Consider the following 16,902-nt stretch of genomic DNA (forward strand, 5'->3'; position numbering starts at 1 on the left):
TGTGTCCTCCATGTGCCATGCCTCAACATGGCTCTTGCCTAAGCATGTGCATCAAATCAGCCCAAGTCCATAGAGTCCCAACAAATGCAGATCAACTACACAATGTAAGGCAGACCAATGCATGTGTGCTCTTAGCAAAGAATCCTTCATCACATGTCCTTTCACATGCTTGCTTCAGCAGAGCATCCTCTCTCCTGTGTTTGCTTCAGCAGAATGTTTCTTCACGAGTCTGCCTTAGTCTTTCACACCTGTGTCCTTAATAATAAGTTTGCCCCAGCAAAACACCATCCATCTGACTTGCCAAAGAACCCTTAAGTTTCCACTTCACATGTATATCAGGTATTATGCCTTTTTTTGATATCCTTTACCCAACAATGTTACCCAGATTATAGAACACTAGGAAGTAAATTTCTAAACAGACTGGTTTATATACAATTGAAATTTTACTTTTTTATCTCTTCTTTCAGTTTTAATAAAACCAGGAATAAATCCAATGACATTAAAGCTTCCAGCCAATGACATAGACAACATTTCTATAACCCATTCTCTGTCTGTTTCAAAGTTAATTCCACCCCAGACTTGGTTTCTGACCATGGATTTAAAGAAGTAGAATAAATAAAAATAAAACAAGTTGAACTGATTAAACATAATTCTAAAAATAGTAAATATTCCAGAGTGTGGAATGGCTGATTTTACAGTCCCCATTGCTAGGGCCTCAGAGAGCAGAGGAAGAAGAGGCCCAGGCACTGTCTGTGTCTTATGGGCTATGCTCCTGAAGAATCAAGAGCTTTGCTCCAGGGACCCAGCAAAGCTCTGTCCACCACACCCTCCTGCCTGTTCCCCCCAGGCTTCTGTGATCATGTGGTGTGGTATGTTACTTCAAAACCTTTGAGGCATTTCTCTATTGACAGAAGAATGGTATTCTGTGAAGATGAATGGTCAGGCTTTCTCCTTCAGACATCTGAAGCCTGACTCAGCAACCCTTATTACTTAGAAATGCCAGTCATTTATAAAATAAAACCTACCACCAGGCTGTTGCCAGATTGTTCACAGAACATAAACTTACTCATCTTAAGCATTCACCTTCTCACCCAGACTTAAAGAAAAACAAACAAATAAACTAGAAATTAAGCAGAAATTTCCTTTGATTAAGAGGGTTTCAAAACTTGCACAGAAAGGAAAACAGTACAGTGTATTTCCTGTCTCAAGGTCAGAAATGGCTGATAGAAGATGGGGGAAATGAAGACAAAGTTTGTGAGCACAAATTTACACAAACAGACCAGTTAGAATTTGTTTATTCCAGATCTTACGCCCAGAATGGATGATGGTAACATGATACATGGAAAATACCAAAAACAAAGGTTTACAAACATAAAGAGGATGAGACACTGTAAGACTAACTGAATACAACTTTTTGGCTCACCTTTTCATCAGTTTTATTGACTGAACTGATATGTCTAGAATACAGATGTCACGAGTATTTTGCATGTTTTATTTTAGATTTAGCTGACTCTGTCAGAGGTGGTGGGCCAAGTCAAGAACACAAAGGAATGTCATAAAAGACCACTGCTTTGAGTTCTACCGATGTGTATACAGACAGTGAGCACATAGGACCCACTAATGAAGGTAGCAGGTAGCAGGGTCAAGAATATAGCTAATGCTTCACAGTCAGAACACAAAGGAGACTGGAAACTTGAGGATCCGGTTTGAAAAAAAAGATAAAGGCCGACTATTCCCCCATAAGCCTGAGAAGATCCAGTCAACCTGACTGAGTGGTATTCTTGGCACACCAGGCAGAAACATTTCTTCTGGCTTACCAGCAACTCTTACAGAAGTCGGAGCTTAGCTGATGCTGGCAAACAGGGGTCATGGAGAGTAAATATTGTGAGATTTTATTTTTAAGTCTGGCATCCTGGGAGTTCAGAGTCAGAATTGCTCAGCCAGAGGTTGGTGAGAGGTTATATGGCTTGCGACACACAGGGAGGGATCCCAAGACAGACTGGAGACTGTTTCTGTCTGTTCTATCGTGGTCAGCAGTTCAAGAGAAGAGTCTACGTAGGAACTCTAGGCAGCCAGAACATAGAAATATTGTTCTGGCAGACACTGTCCTTCTTCCCCATTCCCCCTGCCTTATTAAAAAAATAAAACATTAGATTACATTTCTAAAGCTAGCCATCAAAGACTATGCCCTTATTTGGCCACATCCACCCCAAAGGCTCCAGGTCTAGCCACCGTGGTACTAAAATCCAGCTATCAAAAACTTTCTTGTTCCACTCATTTAGAATTAAACACCCCGTCCTTTCATGAGGTTTCCCCTTTTACCATTATAAACTGCCATTTTCCTATGAGCCATGTCTGTCTCCCCTCTGTCTAAAGTAGTTCTTTGTCTTCTCTCTTGATAAATACTCCCCCCTTTCTTCCTTATTCTGTTCCCCTTCTCCCTTTCCTCTGTCTCCTGCCTTTGTATCTTATTCCCAGCCCTTTGTTCCTTTTGGGTAAATAAATCTTTTTTTGTGTTGAGAACTTGGTCTTGGGGGTCTTGAGCCAATATCAATCCTTTCAGTAGTACATCCAGGCTTCTAAACCTTCAGTGTTAACTGTGGTACCCAAATGATTCTTCTTGAATGTCTCTATCCATTAGTCTTTTTGTTAAACTTCTAATAGGTTGGCTGCCATGCGTTATGTTGTATCATGGGCTATAAGAATGTTCCTGAATGTTTTTCTGCCAAGACCTCCATTTTATGTTTTATTGACGAAGTATTTAGATTTGGAATTCTTCCAGTCCTATTCCAAATACATCCAGTTCCCTTGGGCAAAACAACAAGAAGACAGTAGCTCACTTCTCCCAGAATGACACTTGTGAGCAGAACCCAAATTGCACAGCCCCTATCCCTTTTGCGTTTCTCATTGTGGTCTATTTATACAACCATATCGGGGTGTGTGTTTCCGTGTGCATGCACTTGCAAGTGTGCATAGGTTTGTGTGTGTATCTGCATGTTTATATGAAAGCTGGATGTTAACAATAGAGTTTTTCCCTATAATTTTTCACCTTAGGTTTTAAAACAGGGTCTTTTGCTGAACCTTATCCATTTATAGGATAAGCTGAGCTGTATGCCCAAGGGATCATCCTATCTGCATTCCCAGCACTGATATTGTAGGTGCCCAGTGCCATAGTCAGCTTTCTACATGGTAGCTAAGGAGCCAAAGTCAGCATGTTTGTGAAGCAAGCACCTCAGGGAGTTATCCACCTCCCTAGACCTATTACCATATATTGTTTTAAGTCTTTAATGATGACAATAATACCACAATGATACAGAAGCTAACATCTATCAATCACTTACTGAGTTCTAAATCATCTGTCAGGGACCATGTCATTCAGTCCTCTCTCCTTAACAAAGTAAATACTATAGGTAGACAGTTTTAATACTGGTTTAAGGTTTAGTTCTATGGCAAGTAAGAGCCCTGGCTCAAAAACCAAAGGTTCCCAGAGGGTTATGTCGTTGTTCTTCACAGACCTACTGTTGACCATGTCCAGCCTACACAGTATTGTTGAGGAAATGGCATAAAGAAACATTTTTTTGGGAGAATTGTTAAATGTTTCAGATAATCCATTACTTATTTTCTAAAAATCAAAATTGCTGTTGTACTGAAAATTTTATCCTAAGTATTTTCAACTCATTGAATTTGTGTTTGACATAATGTATATCTTCACTTCAGCTTTTGTTTTCTTGAAACCTGATAATTCTTTAATCAGCTTTAAATGGTATCGACTAAAAAGCTGCTCAGTGTGTGCTACCTGCACAGACACTGTTAGGAACTTGCCTAGTAACGGAATGACAAGAATTTATTCAATAAAATTCTCTCCCTGGGAATACTTAGAGTCTCCTTTGAGTGTGATCACTAGTTGTAGTATTTCCTTGGGTGGGTTATGATATCTAGTTGGGATTGAGACACCAGTCTAGTTGTTGTGAAGGCAGGTGTGAGTTGTGGTTAACACTTCCTTCATTGGACTTTAAGAAAAGCATATTTCTCTGTTTTACATAGCTGGGTCCCATCCCATCAGCTGAAGCACCTATGCTGAGGAGCAGGAAGGAATTCTGTCTCCACCAAGCAGGAATGAATTCTGTCTCCAGACTGACTGATGTTAGACTCAGGGCTGCAACATCAGCCCCTCTGTGTTTGCCTTGTTAATTTCAGACTTGCTAGCTTCTATAAGCATGTGAAACAGTTTTAGAAATCACTTTGTCTCACCCTCTCCCTTAACTTCATGACCCCTTCCCCCATCTCATTGTTTCTCTCTCTTTCCCTCCCTACTTCTCCTTCTTTACATACTTTTTTTGTCTTTCCCTTTATTAGTCAGAGTTTTTCACACACACACACACACACACACACACACACACACACACACACACACACACACACACACACTTGTTTTCCCCTAGAGAATGACTAAGAACAGAGAAGAAGATATAGTGAAGAAAACGAAATGGAGATTCCTGAGGAATCATTTTTTACCTGTGACCCTGACTGCAAATCTTCATTCTAAAAGCAAGGGTCACTTAAGAAGGCTCATGGATTCCTCTGTGAGATTATTTTGTATATTGAAATGGAAATTTTCCATCACTAAACCTTTCAACTTTTATTCTTGAAACAAGTTTTCTGAGGATGTCTGAATAAGTTGGTAAATTTGAAGCTGCCTCCATGGGTTTGGGCAAAGAAGAAAAATCAGAATAAGAAAAAGAATACATAGAGAAGGTGATCACTGGAAGTCTAAAAGGAGAGAAAGGAGAGCTGAAAAATGCTCAGAGCAAGAAGAAGAGAAAAAACATAGGAAAACTCAAGTAAAACCAGGTCTGTTCTCTTTTCCTCTGCTGCAAACTAACCTTCAAAGAGTGAGGTTATTCAACACAAAGATCCCTCAAATAACACAGGAAGGACAGGTGGACACAAGGGACAAAAAGTGTCAGACAAACTTGAAAAGTAAAGAAGCATGACTAGAATATTGTAACTCTTCAGCTACTGAATTCGACAAGTGAAGTGGATAAAGTGGTTTAAAAGTTATATGTGCAAAAGTGACCTATGACCTCAAAGAAATCAAAAATAAGAGGATAGTCAAAGCAGACATAATCAATCCAAGACTTTTTTGGAAAGAAAAGCCAAAAAAAAAAAAAAAATAGAAATCTCACAGTATGGATGAAACATGTACTGTGTCAAAGGAGAATCATCAAGAATTTAATATTATTTCAATTTTTTATTTAAAAAAATTAATTTAAAATATTAGTAAAACTTTAATTTAAAATAATAGTCAAACCAGAAAGAATTAAATAAAGTAAAGAAAAAAAAAACTGTGAAGAATTATCACAATAGACTCAACCTATCAGAAGAAAGAATGTCAAGGAACATCAACCATGTTGAGAAATGTGGCATCAAACATCAAGTAAAAAAAAAAAAAAAAAAAAAAAAAAAAAAAAAAAAAGCCAATGACCATAGTGACAACATTGAAAACCTTGAACATAACCAAGATATAGACATAGAATCTACAATGGGATAAAAGTAATAACTGTGATAAACACTAATGTCATTGAGAATCTATTCAGTAACAAAAGCAGAAAAATTCCCCAAATTTAAGGAAAGAACTGGGAAAACAATCCCAAGAAGGTTTTACAATCCCCAATGGATATAATGTCAGAACAGTTCTATGGCACTTTACAAGCCAGACAACCAGAGTGCAAAAGAAAGAAAAGATGTCGGAGAACAGTGCCAACTCAGAAAGAACAACACACCACAATAATCTTACATTATGTGACACAAACCCTAAAAGCCAAAAAAAAAAATTTTTGTATTCTAATAAAAAACTATGAACAAAGCAAAATCCACTTCCTCCATACCTTGTGTAATCTTGTATTTTCTTACTTCCAAATCCCATTGGAAAGAGGCAGCACTGTCCATCACAAGTCAGTATACAACAGAATTATGTGTCACAGTGACTTAGGAAATGCATTGTGATCTTAAGAGTACACTTTTACATTGGCTTTCAAGTTTATGCTTGAAGGTAACAAAGCAAAACAAAACAAGCAGCAAAAAACAAACAACCCACAACCAATAACTGGTTCCTGGGATTAAATAAGCTAAATGGGTATTCTGAAAAGAACTGTCATATTAAAGGAAAGTGCTGTCTTACCATTTATGAGTCTCTGCCAGGGCAGTCTCTTGTGACTCTTGGTCAATTTTAGCTGAAAATGCAAGAAAAAGACATGAAATAGGTACAGGGCTCTACCACCTCAGAGCATACAATTGAAACAGCACACAGTTGATCTTAATTATGAATTCTAAATTCTCCAACCAAATATTATATTCACCCTGTTAATGTCAGTGATATGGTAGAAATATTATTATATTTGATTAAATTGACACTAACCTGTGAGAACCTAGAATTTTTCCATAACCAACCCAAAGAATGGAAACATTACTTCACAGTTACACTAAGTGTGCAGGGACCCAAATACCATTGCAGGTTCAAATACCAAGTAGGAAGTTAAAACACATGAAACTGATAAACATTTTAAACCCCTTGTAGCCATCCTCTTGGGGATAGATTTCAAGGGACTGATTATGATCTGTTCTGCTGAGGGACATGATTATTCAGCCACTTATCTGCTATAATATTTTTGTCAGTGCTGCAGGTGAAAGTTAGGGTCTTGCTTATGCCAGGCAAGTGCTCTACCAAAAAGCATCAAACTTACATTTATTTCCTCTATGTTTTTCTCTAAAAATAAAGATGTCTGACAGAAAGCCACAGATTGGATTTAGAATGGTGGAATGAAGATTTCGTATGCTTAAAAGTCACAGACACTCCAAAACCAAAACATATGGCAGCAACTTTTGCCTTCTTTTCAAGAAGTTCTGTTAAACATTCTACCACTCTCCTCTTTTCCTCTTCATGCGTATATATTTGACATAAGTGTTTCAGAAATACTAAGCAAGACAGTCATTATTTTCAGTCTACTCTAAGGATGGCAAAACATTAGTTATAATTACAGCTAGAATATTACCAAACTGGAGGACAATACAGAGAAATATCACTACCATACCTATACAACTTTCATAATGCCTCTCTCTCTCTCTCACACATACAAACCCCAGATGTGCATGTAATAAAAAAAATACACAACTGTAAATAAAGAAGTTATCTATTTATATACCTTCCCCATTGGGTCACACTTGGGGCCATTTGGAGAAATCAGAAGGCAAAGTGGAGAAGGTTAAGTTAATAAACTCTATAATCATAAAAAAATTGGCAGTGTTGACCAAATAAAACCTATGATCCTTTGGGTATTATTAAAGTGTCTCTCCCACTACTTAAAACACAATACTGCAGCTTGACCTGGTTAATGTTTTACAATTTTAAGACTGCTCTGGAAGGTCTGTACCACATGCCCATTGTCCTGAAACATGTCAAGCTAACACTCTCCTCCGTGGATGTCAGAATTTAACAGGCATTATTTGAGTTGGCAGCAGGAATTTTTGTTTTCTACTTTCCTGTCCCATTTTTTGGACTTTAGAATGCTTTCATGCATTTACAGGTCAATCATTAGTCACTTGGAAGACAGGGATGCACATTAGGTATTGCACCCAGAAAATACCCTAGTACAAATATACTGTCAGAAAAAAAACTACCTTGAGCATGCTTAAAATAAAACATGATTTGCTTCCCGAAACAATTCTAGAATAGCATAAAGTGCCTTCAAAAAGAAATAACAAAGGCAGCCAAAATGAACACTACTTTGACAACAGATAGTTTGCTTGTTTTCTTGAAAAATACAGAATAGAAATTGATAAGAATAATTTATAGATTAGTTTAGAAGAATCAAGTAATTGGGTTATGAAAATAAAAGCACATGAAACCTATACTCTTAAGAACTTCTTTAATTCCCATCAGATTAATGTAAGTCACATGACATTTACCAATCAGATTCACTTGTCAACATATGCAAATTATTTAGCACAATGTCTATAATGCCCAGTACATGTGAAGTAAATGGCTTCCTTAAGTTTGGGAACTGAAGATCTGAAAGATCTTTACGTGAGCCAACCACTGTTTTATAATGGTTTGACATGATATCAAGATACAGAAAATATATTCTTGCAGCTTTTCAAAAACGTGTGCCCCTAAATCATAGTAAGTGAATAAAATGAGTCTTGCTAGTTCACAGCAATAATTCCTTTTGATGTCTAACAACCCAGCTCTTGTTTCTGTGCCTGAGAAAGTTGGCTTAAAAAAACTTAAAACCAAAACCACTTTAATCCAATGTGGCAGGAGATTGATCCATACCAAAGAAATAAAACATAAAAACAGATCTCCTTACCAAACCTAATAACCATGCTACAATAATAAAGTCAAATTAGAATAACAGGCAATGCTCAGGACTTCTCTACTATCCATTATTTTCACATGATTTTCCAGCTACAGGGATTTGTATATTGAAACTCTAATCAGCTTTGATAAACAGTCAAATTGGAGATCAAAGGGAACACATTAAAGGCCAAATTTCAACTCTGAATATAGTCAACAATTCAAGGAGCCAGGGCAGATTTTTTTTTGTATTGCAATCTGAAGATGAAGAAAAAAAATACATTCTGAGAGTGACACATGGTGGCACAGGTCTGTTATCCTGGAACAGAGGAAGTACAGTGCAGGTTGGGGAATCAAACGTTGAGGCCAGTTTGACCTGCACTCTGAGACCTTGTCTCAATCCCCAAGAGCAGGGCATGCAGCTGAATGATAGGGCACTCTGCTACTACCTGTCACACCTTTGTTCAACCTGACAAAAACCCTTAAAAGTTGGAGTGTATACATCATCCAGCATGGGGCTTTACACAAACAGATAATCAATGATTTGCTGTTAGAGTCCCCGTTTTGGGCCACTTTTTCAAACAAAGATCTGAGTATGGTAATTATATAAAACTGAAAGGTTTCTCTGTGACACTAATATAAACTTTTGATGCTAAATCAAGAACACAGCAAGCTTTACCTGCTTGGGGCACTGAAGATGAATCCTGCAAACTGAAATAAAATGCCATTGGGACCAATAAACTTCTGCCTTCATTGGTGTGGGGCAGGGACAGTGCTCGAAATCTTATGAACAGTGATCAAAATCTTAGCATAGTTGCATCTGCAACGACTCATAAAGTCTTTGTTAAAGGTGACCTAGAAATCAAGATAGCTTGCTATGCATACCACAAAGATTGTTTTCTGAATATTTAAATTTCCTAAAGTATTTTTTCTGCAATAAAAAAAAATAACTTGTGGCAGTCTAGAGAGGTGGCTCAACATCTAGGGATGTTTTACTGTACAAGCCTGATGACTTGAGTTTGATCCCCAGAAGTAATGTAAAGATTGAAGGAAAGGGCAGACTCTGCTAAATTGTCCCTTGACCTCGACACAGACAGACAGAGAGACAGACATGCATAAGTAAAATATAAACAAATTATATGTAGGTAATTTCAAATGGTGCACATGATTCTGTGAAGTGTTATAAAAGCCCAGGTTCTTCTGGGTAGTAATTTCTTATATATGCGTAATCAGCTAACAACACAAGTTAATGATCAATCTATGCTCAATGAATAATATAAAAGAATGGAGAAAGATCAGAGGTGGATGCTCACAGCCAACCATTGATTTGAGAATGGGGTCCCCAATGGAGGAGTTAGAAAATGTATTGAAGGAGCTGAGGGGGTTGCAACCCCAACCAGAGCTCCCAGGTACTAAACCACTATCCAAAAAGTACACATGGATAGATCCATGGCTTCGGCTGCATATGTAGCAGAGGATGGCCTTGCTGGATATCAATGGAAAGAGAAGCCCTTGGTCCTGCCAAGGCTTGATGCCCCAGTGTAGGGGAATGTCAGGGCAGGGAGGTGGGAAGGGGTAAGTGGATGGGGGTGCACCCCTATAGAAGCAGTGGGAGGGGAGACAAATAGGGGGCTTATGGAGGGAAAAGCAAGAAAAGGATTGGTATTTGTAATATAAATAAGATATATACAATGAAAAAAGAAGAGAGAAGAAAATATTTACATTTCAGAATTCATAGCTTTGGAGGAAACAGTTAATTTCTTTTTTGATAACTATAATGATGTGATGGCCCTTTGGTCACTTCTAGACTGATTAGCGACTATATCTTTGTGGAATCGCACTTGCCTAGAATGCATAGAGTCTTGACAAATAGCACCATAAACAAACTAACCAAACTTACTATGATTCTACGTCACATTTGTACAGGAAAGCCAAAGGAACACTTAAAATGGACAAATTGGCACAAGGCTGGGCTGGGTAGGTTTGCAGCATGCTAAGGTGTTAACAAATTGCTTGGGTTCCCTCTGCCACAGCCTTCCTGGTGGTGTCCTTGGCCACATTGGAAAGAAGTGTCCAGCATACCCTCCCCATAGCTCCTCTCCAGGAGAGGCCACATACACAATTGCCAGGGGAAAGGTACCCAGACTCTGTCCAGTGTCTTTCCTACTCAGCTTCCAGATTCCTCTAATGCTAGTGTTTAGGCCTTGCATATCATTAAGTTAGACAAACCTGGTTTGAATTCTAGTTTAGGAGTAGACTGTGGGTAGACTTTATTTAATAACCGCGACTCTCACTTTTATGGCACAATCTTTCTTCATGAGACTGGAGTGAAGTTTTCTTTTGCCCTGAGTTGGTTCATAGAAAAAGAGATTAGTTAATTCAGTACTGGCCTGGGCACAGAAACTGGCTGATTGAGTTTAAGGGAAATGGCAAAGAAGAACATAGTTTGGAGAGACAATCTCCAGAGAGTATCAACAACTGTCATTCAATAGACATAATACTGTAAGGAGAAATGGACGCCAGGAAAGTGGGTTAGTGAACTGCTGATCCTCAAAGGCGAGCTGAGGCATAGATATTATTAAACCTAATGGAATGGCTGCTACTCTTTAGCCTTTGCATTTAAGTGGTAGAAGTCTGCAATGTGAGGCAGAGAAACTGCTAGGATTGCAAGAGACAAAACCAAAAGGCAGCACTACACTCCTTAGGAGGCCGCCTTCATTGTTTGCATGGTTTTGTTTGCATGCATTTATTTTAGGATTAAGGTACAATACTATCCTCTTTGTTTGATTCTACCAAAGGCTTGGTGGCTCTGTGTCACTGACCTCTTGAGTAGCTAAAGCCAGCCAGCTCTGCTGCTGTATCTTCTAGGGCAGCTCTGACGCGCCTTATCCAGGAAAATCTCTGGCACAACAAATTATTCCTGGTGGTTGCTGCCCTACTAAGTTAGTCTTCTGACCCTGTGATTTGTGTCTCTGGTCTCTGTCTGGCTCCAGACTCTTTGGCAATGTTAGGTATTTCTGCTGACCTTGTTCCAAGTGACTGAATAAGCAGAGGCACGGAACGAACGCCCTTTCTGATCTCTAGCTTTCATGAGGGAATACCACATAGTCTCAGGTAATTGGAGACAGAGTTGCCTCTGAGTAATATCAGATGGAAGGCAATTTTGGGCCCTTTCATCTACTTGTCTAGGCTCTAAATCTTTGTGCTATTTTCCTTTTATTTAAAGTGTTAACTAGTTTTTGTTTATAATTAGCTATGAATGTGCATTTGGATCGCTTTTAAGTGCAGCCAGTATGACTTATTCCTTTAGACAGATGTACAGCCTATCCTCTGAGTCATTTGAGGTTGTCACTTTACTGCAAATATATTGCTTTGGTTTTGTGACTTCTAAGACACTCCTCCTTGTGACAATGTACTGACAGTCAGGTAAATTTGGGAAGGTTACATGTGTCAGGCTGAATGATTTTGAGTATCTTTCCTTCAACAGAGGAAGGAAATATGCTTCTCCCCAGTCTAAAGTAAGGATATGTAGTTTTAAAGAAGTCATGCACTACTGGACTGTCCTGGGCCCAAGCTGTCTACCTCTAAAAACCTGGGAAAGAAGATAAAATGCAGGAGACAACAGTTTTCATCCACTAGTGCATGGACGCTTCTCAGGGAGCTCTCCTTACAAGTCTCTACATTGCTTTCTGAAAGTCAGTTTGCAAACTGTGTGCTTTGGAAGTGACAGCTCACAGAAATGAGGAATCTTGCGGGAGCTGAGAAGACACAGATGGGACTCTAGGGACGTAAAAGTTGCTGCGAGTCAAGGAGCAGAGGTCCAGAAAGGAAATAAACCTCTCTTAGAAGCAGAGAAATTGTCCCCAAGGTCTCTCTGAGTTTTGCTGAGTATTAAGTAGCATGTGTCTACAAGGGACTACTATAAATCTAAGCAAAGATCTTATAAAAATTTTTTTATCCCCACCCTCCAAGGTTGTTCAAGGTCAAAGTGTAATTCTAAAGTCTGGAAAGCCCAGCAGAGGACAGGTATAGAGTAGTCAAAGTGCCTCTAGAAGGTGCGACATCATAGGAATGTTTGCTTTGAATTTGTCCAAGTCCGCCTTAAAAAGAGCTGTTAAATAGAAGGCATCAGGCTGAATTGTGCAGCATATTTATGTGATATAACCAAACAAAGCCAAATACTCTCTAGGGGAATTTGCATGAGGCAAAGAAATGGACTGGATCTTCAGTCTCTGGCAAGAATACAGCCCTGCAAATAGTACTACCAGCCTCCACTGCATTTTGGGTATTGGAATTTTCTGTCAAGCAATCAGATTTGTGGTGACATATTAGAGCAGCAGTAGAAAACTAATATTAGTTTTTCATCAGAACCTGAAAGCAGAGTAGAATCAACTGTAACACTGTGCATAGAAACACACACAGACATACACACACACACCTACACACACACACACACACACACACACACACACACACACACACACACACACACACACACAGTATCTATGACTTAGTGTCTCTTAAAAGCTTGGTTTCCAAACCGCCATGCTACTGACAAATGGTAGCACCTTTAGGGGGTGGCCTATTGAAGGGAGATGGGGTCATTAGGCTTTGCCCTTGAATGAGATATCAGATACCAGGGAAAAAGTGTTCCTTTATTTTTCCCTCTACCCACCAATTCTTTTGCCTACCCTCCTCCTCCTTTGTGTTTTGCCTTTGCCTCTCTATTACAGGAGGCATGCTGGCTTTTTCTGCCAAAAACTCCCAAAACAACAGGGCCAACATGACCTTGGAATGAAACCTCAGCAGCCATTAATCAAAATAAAGCATTTTTCTGTTCCAATGGGTCACTTCAGGTCTTTTGTCACATTAAGAGAAAGCTGCCTAGCATGACTGTTCAAAAAATAGAATCTCCACAATTTTTTTTACAAGTATTCTAATATGACAATAATTTTGCACCTGGAAATCCACACTCTGGAAAGGGTTAAAGAAAAGGAAACCTTCCATCTATATAAACAAAGAAAAAAAGATGGGAGCATGTTTTCTCTTAATGCCAGACAGAAACGAAGTATGGTTTCTCTTAATGCCACACTGAAAATTAGAAGTAAGATATTATTTTGTCATAATACGTGTACAACTAAAGTACACAACAACAGCAATTATTACAGGAGAAATAGAAGGTTGTCATTTTCAGATGTTTGTACCAATGAAGAAATGGTGAAGGCAAAACAATCCTGAAAACATATGTCTAAGGTGTTTAGTGAATTGGCTCATACGGAAATAGGAAATACTAAAATAACCTATAAAAGGAAGGCATAAAAATAAACTATATAAGATAAACCTATATAGATATAAAGATAATAAAATAAATGCAATCATATTTTTAATTAACTAATGGTCTAAATATTCCAACTGAAAAGGCAGTTGGGGAGGAGGGTTAGACTAAAATCATTCAGCTCTGTGCTGTCTAGTGAAAATCTACTTAAAATACAGACATGTACTTAGATTAGATTAAAAGTCAAAGGAATAAAATGGCACTGTACAAACACCAATCACAGTAAAGCTGACAGGGCTCAATTAAAATTAGATGCATTAGACTTGAGAAGGAGAAATTTTGTTACAAAAGGGGGTGGGGGGACAAGCACTGCCTTGAAGAGGTAATTCAACAGGAAGATGAGCTGATTCTTATTTATGCACACAACCAGAGATTCAAAATCCACAAAGTGAGATTTGCTATTTCTAAGAGCAAAAGAAAATTCGACAAAACTGAAGGGAAAGATGGGTGAAAGTGATGGTAAGTTGTGGTTTCAGCTCTCTTCTCTCAGGAACTGATTGGCTGAGGACACAGTAGAACAGTAAGAGAAGAAGGGCTGGAAAAGATCAGAGCAAGAGTGTCACTGGATGGGGTCTCTGCATACAGCCTTGTAAGGTTACTCTCCTGGGAGGCGAATCAGTGGGATGGCTGGGAATAGAGGGTTAAGGGAACTTCACCAGTTGAGAAGCTTTTGCCACAGTGCAGAAGAGCCAGTTTGGAAAAAGAAGGAGAATGGAAAATCCTTAGGGTGGGAGAGATGACTCAGCAGCTAAGAGCATTTACTGCTTACAGAAGACCTGAGTTCAGTTCACAGTATCCATATGGTGGCTCACGCTTGCCTGCCTATAACTCCAGTTTTGAGGGATTCAATGCCCTCCTCTAACCTTTCAGGCTTCGGATGCCTGCATGTGTATGGTCCACATACAGTGCCATAAAATATACACATATAAAAAGTCAAAAGTAAAAAAATTAAAAGTATCTAGTTTTCTGCTATAAAAGCAAAGAGGCAATTTGTTCAGGAATTCATGGCAGACCCTGCCATGAGTAGACTTAATCATAAAATAATTGTTATTTATATATTAATTATGTCACATGGAAGACACATGGGTGATGTTCTAAAGATAAATTTTGGATACATTAACATGAACATTCACACAGGTCATTAATTATTAATAATATTTTCCAGACAACCAGAGGTTAGAGGAAGGCCATCTATGCTCAGACAATAACATAATGCCTGTAGCTTATAACTACGACAAGGACCCATGTTTTATGGCTGGTATCTTAAAGGCACGAGGTTACTTTGGGTTGGGAAAGTTGATGCCCTAAGGCTAGAGTGGTGTAGACTCAGGGGTAGGTAAAACTAGGGAAGAGAACAGGGTGAGGCAGTAGATGGAAGAGGTGGCATCATGAATGAGGCTCCATGGATTCAGCAGTTTAATAGTTAAACATGTACTATCTACAACTAAGTTCACATGCTGACAAATAGATTTAGTTATATAGTAAGAAAATGATTGGTCAACACAGAAATTAGCAAATAAGTTTATGAGCCCCTTTACAATGAAAGTCAGCTGGAAGTATACCCTGATACAAACTACTTTAAATATATTCCAATATTACAGAAGAAACAAGGTAGACCTATCTTTTCAACAATACGATGGACTTGCTAGGTACAAGATATGCAGGATCACACACACACAAACACACACACACACACAAACACACATGCATGAAAAAATCAAATAAAATAAAAATTAATGCATGGCTGAATCTGATAGAAAACAAGGAAAATTCTCCGAGGCTGTTGAAACAAAGAGGAGCAGGATTCCAAAGAGGTGTAGGGCAACATTTCCCAGGGTGAACACTGAATCTTACACTTCCCTACATGGACAGCCAGGAAAAATAAAAAGATTAATAGGCTGGAACCCTCCAAGGTACCTAAGAAACTGCAAAGGATAACCCCGCGAATTCAATGTTGAGCTTATGTGGTCCCCCTACAGCAGCTCTGGAAGGAATCCTGTCATGCAACACAGAGGTGAGCCCCCACGGTGCACTGGACTACAGCACACCATGTTCTGTACTAACATGCAAGGAAAGAACTTATTTTAAAATAATTCCTGGTTGGTAGAGCCTCCTGATGATTATCCAAAACAAACATACAGAGAAATAGAAAACATAAAAGGTGCCCCAGAGCAAATTCAGACCAAAAACAAAGAAACAAAACCTGAACCCAAGTTCTTGACAGTTCACCAGGGAAGAGAGGAATCAGGACTTCTAGACTAGCAAAAGGAATTCTTGACCTTGGACACAAAGTTTCATCTATGCCTCAAAAAGCAACTGTGATATCAAGAAAGTTTTATACAGACAAGAGCAGTTTACAGTCCCAGGTTCACCACACAGTTGCCTGTGAAGGGCAGACATCTAAGAGGAGAAAAAGAACCTGAAAAAGTAGGTGTCAGAGGAAGAATTGGTGAGCAAAGGAGAGGAAACAGGACTGTCAAACTAAGACCAAACACTGAATACTTTAAATGATGATAATTCTCTATTTTAGGAATCATGACAAACATACAATAAGGGGAAAACCCTGCAAAAGAATGACATATAAATAGGTCAGATTAACGTTAAGAGTCTGCAGATTTTTATTGCTTAAAGGAAAACAGAAATAGCAACATCAGACTTTGTAAAAGAATTGTGTTAACAGAAAGAAAAATATTGGATGATGTCACGAACATGTGGAATCTAAAAATAGCAAAGCAAATTCCCTCAAGCCTTCAAATACACTGAAACAGAAGACTCGAAAGGGCAAATGGTATAGGGAGACTGAAGGCAAATGGGAGAAAATTAAAGTTATGAAGGAAGATTAAGCTCAGATAACTCATACATACAATAGCACACGATACATAGGAAGCCTGCTAAAAGAGTGAATTTTTAGATTAGGAAGCCATTCATACTCAAAAAGGTAACTATGAAATGAATGTACTGATCTGTTGGACTTAGTAGTTGTTCAACTGTGAATAAATTCAAACACATTGTGTGTGTGTGTGTGTGTGTGTGTGTGTGTGTGTGTGTGTGTGTGTGACATACCAAAAGAAATGTAAACACCAAAGTTATACATTAGCAGGTATAGACACAAGAGGGCAGGAGAATGAATTAGTTCCAAAGGCATTGTTCCACAAGTGTGAGGAACTCACACAACAGATGAATGGAGTGGTGTGTATAGCTTAGCATATGGGTG

The 16,902-nt window shown here is 38.6% G+C and overlaps 1 protein-coding gene across 1 annotated transcript in view; it reads right to left on the bottom strand.

Annotated features, from left to right (window-relative positions):
* The window catches only part of FMN2 (formin 2), a gene marked incomplete at both ends in the record, with an annotated part of 296,886 nt that overhangs the window by 69,268 nt on the left and 210,716 nt on the right, over positions 1-16,902 (bottom strand). Inside the window, one exon of the mRNA XM_080929057.1 lies at positions 6,182-6,233. Within this exon, the coding sequence (XP_080785183.1) occupies positions 6,182-6,233 (52 nt within the window). The remainder of the gene's footprint in view (positions 1-6,181; positions 6,234-16,902) is intronic.

Source organism: Micromys minutus (genome assembly GCF_963924665.1).
Source record: "Micromys minutus genome assembly, chromosome: 1".
In the NCBI taxonomy this organism is placed as follows: Eukaryota; Metazoa; Chordata; class Mammalia; order Rodentia; family Muridae; genus Micromys; species Micromys minutus.